Source organism: Muscardinus avellanarius, assembly GCF_963383645.1.
Source record: "Muscardinus avellanarius genome assembly, chromosome: 16".
Taxonomy (NCBI): domain Eukaryota; kingdom Metazoa; phylum Chordata; class Mammalia; order Rodentia; family Gliridae; genus Muscardinus; species Muscardinus avellanarius.
In genome coordinates, this window is record NC_137802.1 from 52,648,525 (window position 1) to 52,654,965 (window position 6,441).

Below are 6,441 nucleotides of genomic sequence, written 5' to 3' on the forward strand. Positions count from 1 at the left end.
GTTTCAAAATTAAAAATAAAGCCGGGTGTGGTGGCGCACACTTGTAATACCAGCATTAAGGAGACTGAGACTAGAGGATCGTGGTTTGTGGACAGCCTTAGCTACTTAGTGGGGCTCTTTGCAACACAGTGAGACCCTGTTGCAAAATAAAAAATAGGGCAGGGGGTGTAGCTCGGAGGTCAAATGCCCCTGGGTTCCTCCCCAGACCAGAAAAAAAAATGTTTTTTAATAGGGCGGAGGGTGTAGCTCAGAGGAAGAATGAGTTCAATCCTCAGTACCTATTTTCACATAAGAAATAAAATATGGTGTGTGTGTGTGTGTGTGTGTGTGTGTGTGTGTGTGTGTGTGTGTGTCTGGGGACTGACTTCAGGGACATTCTACCTCTGAGCTACACCCTCAGCCCAATTTTATTTCTTATGTGAAAATAGGGTCTCTCTAAGTTGCAGAAGGCATGCTAATTTGCCAAGGCTGGCTTTAAACCTGTGATCCTCATGTCTCAGCCTCCCATGTACTGGGATTACAAGAATGGGCCACCACACCTGGACAAAAAAGTATGTTTTTAATCCCTAGCACCACATATAAAAAAGTGTGTGTGTGTGTGTGTGTGTGTGTGTGTGTGTGTGTGTGTGTATGTGTGTAGAGAGGGGGGGAGGAGGTGAATTGTTTTTGTACTGGGGATTGAACCAGGGGCATTCTACCTCTGAGCTATATCCGCAGCCTTATTTTATTTTTTATTTGGAAACAGGGTCTCACTAGGTTGTTAAGGATCTTATTGAATTGCTGAGGCTGAGCGGAGCATGGTGACTCATGCTTGTAATCCCCACACTTGGGAGGCTGAGACAGGAGGATCACACAGGTTCGAAGCCAGCCTCAGCTACTCAGTGAGGCTCTCAGCAACTTAGTGAGACCCTGTTTCCAAATAAAGTATAAAATAGGTCTGGGAGTATAGCCCGGAGGTAGAAAAGCCCCTGGGTTCCATCCCCAGTACCACACACACACAAAAAAAAAATTTGCTGAGGCTGGCTGTGAACCTATGATCTTCCTGTCTCAGCTTCCAAGCACTGGTATTATAGGTGTGCACCACCACACATGACAAAAAAAGTTTATTAATTTATTTATTTTATTTGTTCATTTATTTATTTATTTTGTGGCACTAGAGATTGAACCCAGAGACATTCTACCTCCAAGCTACACCCTTAGTCTGATTTTTATTTCTTATTTGGAAACAAGGTCTCCCTAGGTTTCTGAGAACCTCGCTAAGTTGCCAAGGCTGATTTGAACCTCTGATCCTCCTGTCTCTTCCTTCCAAATACTGGGATTACAAGTATGCACCACTATGCCCAACTCAAAAATTTTGTTTTTTTTTTTTTGTGGTACTGGGGGTGGAACCCAGGGGCATTTCTACTTCCGGGGTATACTCTCAGATCTATTTTATATTTTATTTGGAAACAGAGTCTCACTAAGTTGCTGAGAGCCTCACTGAATAGCTGAGGCTGGCTTCGAACCTGTGTGATCCTCCTGTCTCAGCCTCTCAAGCGCTGGGATTCCAAGCCTGAGCCACCATGCCTGGCTTTCAAAAGTTTATTTATTTTATTTATATATATATATTTTGGTGGTACTGGGGTTCCTGGAAGCCCTTCTACCTCCGGGCTACACTCCCAGACCTCTTTTTACATTTTACATTTGGAAACAGGGTCTCCTAAGCCAGCGCGCGCGGCTGGCTTCGAACCTGCACGATCCTCCTGTCTCTGCCTCCCAAGCGCGGGAATTACAAGCGTGCGCCACCACGCCCGTCCAAAAGTTTATTTTTAATAGCAGAAATATAAGTGGCCTCAGAAATGGAGGGAAGTGGGTGGGAAACAAAGGCTTTCCACTAAGGGAATCAGCCTCAGTCCCTAATGAAACTCTATGCTTCCTGTTGCTGCAGATCCTGGAACTATATCTCCTATGGCTACTTGCAAAAAGGTGAGGTCTTCAGTCCCGATTCAGCCCCCAAAAGCCCCAAAGAAGACTCAGTTACCAGGATGCCCTCGGGGTATCAATAAAAACATCCAAGCACCAACTGGTTTCGAAAAGTCATACTTGGAGGGCTGAGATGGAGGGTCTTGGGATTGAGGACAGCTTCAGCAAGTAGTGAGGTACTATTCAACCTAGCAAGACCTTGTTTCCAAATAAAATAGGGTTGAGGATATAGCTCAGAGGTGGAATGCCCCTGGGTTCAATCTCCAGTACCACAAAAACAAAAAGAAAGAAAGAGAGCAAGAAGAAAGGAGAGAAAGCTTTCCTTTAGAGGTTTCTATACCACTATGCAAACTTAACTCTAACCCAGGCTTAAAATAATACTTCCTACCATATTATCTATATTTTCCTTCTTCATTCTAAGTCCATTTTACCTATGAGAATATTGAACTTCAGAGATGGAAAATTACCCGCTCAAAGTCTGACATCAAGACAGAGGTAGAACCTGCTTTCAGAATCCTAACTGAAGCCGGGCGTGGTGGCGCACGCTTGTAATCCCAGTACTTGGGAGGCTGAGACAGGAGGATCACAGGTTCGTAGCTAACTTCAGCTACTTAGTGAGGCCCTCCTCAACTTAGTGAGACCCTGTTTCATGCCGGGCATGGTGGCGCACGCTTGTAATCCCCGCGCTTGGGAGGCAGAGACAGGAGGATCGCGCAGGTTCAAAGCCAGCCGCGCGTGCGCTGGCTTAGGAGACCCTGTTTCCAAATAAAAATGTAAAAATAGGTCTGGGAGTGTAGTCCGGAGATAGAAGGGCTTCCAGGAACCCCAGTACCACCAAAAAAATAAAAATAAAAATAAATAAATAAGCTGGGCGTGGTGGAGCACGCTTGTAATCTCGGTGATTGGGAGGCTGAGACAGGAGGATCGCACAGGTTCGAAGCCAGTCTTAGCTACATAGTGAGGCTCTCAGCAACTTAGTGAGACCCTGTTTCCAAATAAAGTATAAAAAATAGATATGGGAGTATAGCTCAGAGGTAGAAAAGCCCCTGTGTTCCACCCTCAGTACCACACACAAAAAAAAGAATAAAAATAGGGTTGGGTGTATAGCTCAGAGGTAGAATGCCCCTGGATTCAATCCCTAGTACTGAAAAAAAAAAAAAAATCTTGACTCTGGCGGGGACCCCAGTCCTAACCCACAAAGGGCTCAAGTGCTTCTGGCCCCTTTCAGAGGAAATGGCTTGTTTTGCCTTCTGCTCCTCCTTGCTCCCTCCTCCCATTTTATGATGCAGAAACCTGCTGTTGATCAAGCTCCCTTTTTGAAAAGGGCAATCCTGGGAAGAAGGGAAGGGACAGATTTGGTCCCCAGCCTGAGTGGCTCTGAGGCTGCTGGCTTTGTCCCCACCATTGCAGAAGTCATGTCACCAGGAGGGCTTTGGGGCCCTGATCGTCACCGTCACCGAGGAGGACAACAGGCTCTGCAGTCATGTTGCAAAAGCCTGAGATCCTGAGATGAAGACTTTAAGAGAGATCATAAAAGAGAATCTTTGGCGGGCAGGAATCAGTAAACTGGGCCGACAGCAGCAGCTGAGTCCAAGGGTCAGAGTCTGGGAGCAATTAGGGAAGTTTGGTGCTGACAGCTGCATGTCTGAGAGTTGAACGTCAGGGCCAAGCCAGCTCCTGGGATCCTGGGCTGCTTCAGACTAGGATGCGGAGGCAGCTGTGCTGTGGCAGAAGGCAGGGTCGCTGGGGTTTCCCAGCAGTGTGACCTTAGACAAGTCACTAAGGGCAGCAGGAAAGGAGAGCAGCCTCCACAGGCATCCTAACCCTCTGCAGTTTAGGGAGGAGGGCAATGTTCAGATTTCACACAGGTAACCTGACAACAAATCTGTCCTTCAAGGCATATAGCTGGGAAGAAAGAAAGCAGAATTAGGAGCCCAGTAGCCACACTTGTAATCCCAGTACTTGGGATGGGAGGCTGAGACAGGGAGACAGGAAGATCACAAGTTTGTGGACAGCCTCAACAAAAAGTGCGACTCTCAGTACCTAGGAAGACCTTGTTTCGAAATAAAAAATAAAATAGGGCTGTCTCTAGGTAGAATGCCCCTGGGTTCAACCCCCAGTAAACACACACACACACACACACACACACACACACACACACACACATACACACACACACTACATTCCCAGGAAGAAGGTGGCTATACTTTTTAGGGCCAAGATTGCAGAGGTGTGTGTGTGTGTGTGTGTGTGTGTGTGTGTGTGTGTGTGTGTGTGTGTTATTGCTAGGCTGATGAATTTCACTGCTGAGGCGATCCTCCTGTCCCAGGTTTGAGGGTCTAGGACCCGGGGTACTTGGACTTCACTTCCCCCCAGTTCACCCCCAAGGCCTTCTCCCCTGTTCCCACTGGGCAGAGCCAACTCCCTTTTCTCCTCCCCGGTTTTGGGTTTTGGCATTCATCAGTGGGTGTTCCCTGGGAAAAGGAACTCTGAGCAGCCAGGCGCGGCTCCAGGCGCCCCTTCCCCCACGGCCCCCGCCTGCCCCAACCCCAGGCCCGGAGCTCCCAGCCCCCTCCTTCTGCAGGCGGGGAGGGCAGCTCGCCCCATCCTTCCAGCGCCCAAAGGAGGGGCGACTAGAACCCGGGAGCGGATGCCGGGACCGCCGAGCGAGTCCCGGGTGCCCCACGGCCAGGCGGGGGACCTGGACCGGCCCCGGGGTTTGGAGGGGAGCTGTCCAGCCGCGCAGGGCGGGGAGCGGCGGCCTCCCCCTGCAGCCGCCGGCCGGGCGGCGCCCCCGCCCCCCACGTGTCCCAGCCCCTCGAGGAAGCGGCGCGGCTTCCTGCGGCCGGGGCCGGGGATATAGGCGCCCCCGCCCGGGTCCGGCGCAGCTCCGCCGGCCTCCTCGCCTCCTCGCCGCGCCATGGCCTCGCTCCGGGCGGACGGCGCTGCGGGCGGCTCGCGGCCCCCCGAGACCCGCGCCCCGCGGCCGGCGGCGCTCCGCCTGCTCCTCCTGCTGCTGGGCGGTGAGCGCGGCGCCCGGGCGGGCGGGAAGCCCGAGGGGAGGGGGCTGCGCGGCCCAGGCCCGGCGGGTCTGTGCGGCTGCGACCGACCTGACCTGCGGAGCAGCCCGGCCCTGCAGACGGCTGCACCTCGGGGGTGGGGGGCGCGGGCCGGCGCTGTCCGCTGGGGAAGCCGGGTGCCGCCGGGCCCCAGCCGAGGGGCGTTGGGGGGGGGGGTCCGGGAGGTCTGGGTAGCCAGGAGGGAGGGGCTTAGGGCCTGGATGCGAGTAGGAAGCAGCTGGTACCAGCCTGCCCCTTCCCGGCACTGCCCTGAGGCATCCCGTGGGAGGACGCCTCTTGCATACTCTTCCAAGGTAGCCTTTGCTCCCGGTTCTCAGCCCCCACCGCCCAAAGCACCAGTGTCCAGCCCCGCCGGCCCATCCTGCTCTCGTCTCTCCCCACAGCTGCCCTGAAGCCCCAGGAGTCCTTGGCCCAACCTTTCCCCACCCAGGACAGCTTGCAGGCAGAAGGTGGGTAGCCAAGGAGGGGAGAGGGTGCCCGAGCCCAGTCGCATTCCCCTGGAGCTCCGCTCAGGGCCCCCCTCTCATCCCACAAAGCCCCCGTCCAGCTTTAAGGTGGCCACCTCACAGGTGGGTGGGCAGACCCCGGAAAAGGTGCATGTGTAAGATGCAAGCGCCTGGATGAAGGCTGGGATGTGAAGAGCCCGTGCACAGAGTTAGGGGCTCTGTTCTCGGCCAGAAGTGGCTAGCGAGGGAGACTCGGGGGGGTTCCCATGTTTGAAGGACAGGAGTACGGCTTCACCTTGGAAGTAGCGGAACCAGAAGATCTGGGGGGAGGGCAGGGATGTAGTCATTGTGCAGCGTCTTTACCCACAGGGAATCTGGTGGACGACTATGCGAGAAATGTCCTACCTTGCTGGATCCATTATAAGAGTTATATGGACTCCATTGAAAAGGACTGGTGTGACTGGACCATGATTAGCAGGTAGGGGCGGTGCGGGACAGTGGCTCAGGCCAGGGACTGGGCCTGCTCCTGGCAGGTGCGCCTTGAGGGGGTGGGGAACATTCTCCTGGGCCCAACCCCTTCCTCACTGGAGTTCTCTGCTGCCCCCAGGCCCTACAGTGCCCTGCAAGACTGCTTGGAACAGAAGGCGGAGGATTTTGGCCTGGGCTTCCCCAACCCCTGGGCAGAGCAGATCTTCTTTGAGACTCACCAGATCCACTTTGCCAACTGCTCCCTGGTGCAGCCCAGCTTCTCGGATCCCCCGGAGGATGTGCTCTTGGCCATGATCATAGCCCCCATCTGCCTCATCCCCTTCCTCGTCACCCTCGTGGTGTGGAGGAGTAAGGACAGCGAGGCCCAGGCCTAGGGTGGCATGAGCGCTCAGCCGCCATCTAACCCTCTCCCCTGCCCCCACCAGGTCTCTCTCCTCCCCACCCTCCCTTCTCCTCTCACCTTG

General features: G+C 53.9%; 1 protein-coding gene across 1 annotated transcript; it reads left to right on the forward strand.

Moving 5' to 3' along the window:
* Nucleotides 1-4,882: 4,882 nt before the first annotated feature.
* Nucleotides 4,883-6,441, forward strand: RAMP2 (receptor activity modifying protein 2; the record flags this gene model as incomplete). Its single annotated transcript, XM_080712613.1, has 4 exons — nt 4,883-4,985; nt 5,426-5,491; nt 5,858-5,966; nt 6,096-6,441. 4 exons carry the CDS (start codon nt 4,883-4,885, stop codon nt 6,349-6,351), a joined length of 534 nt encoding a protein of 177 aa, XP_080568739.1. The 3' UTR covers nt 6,352-6,441.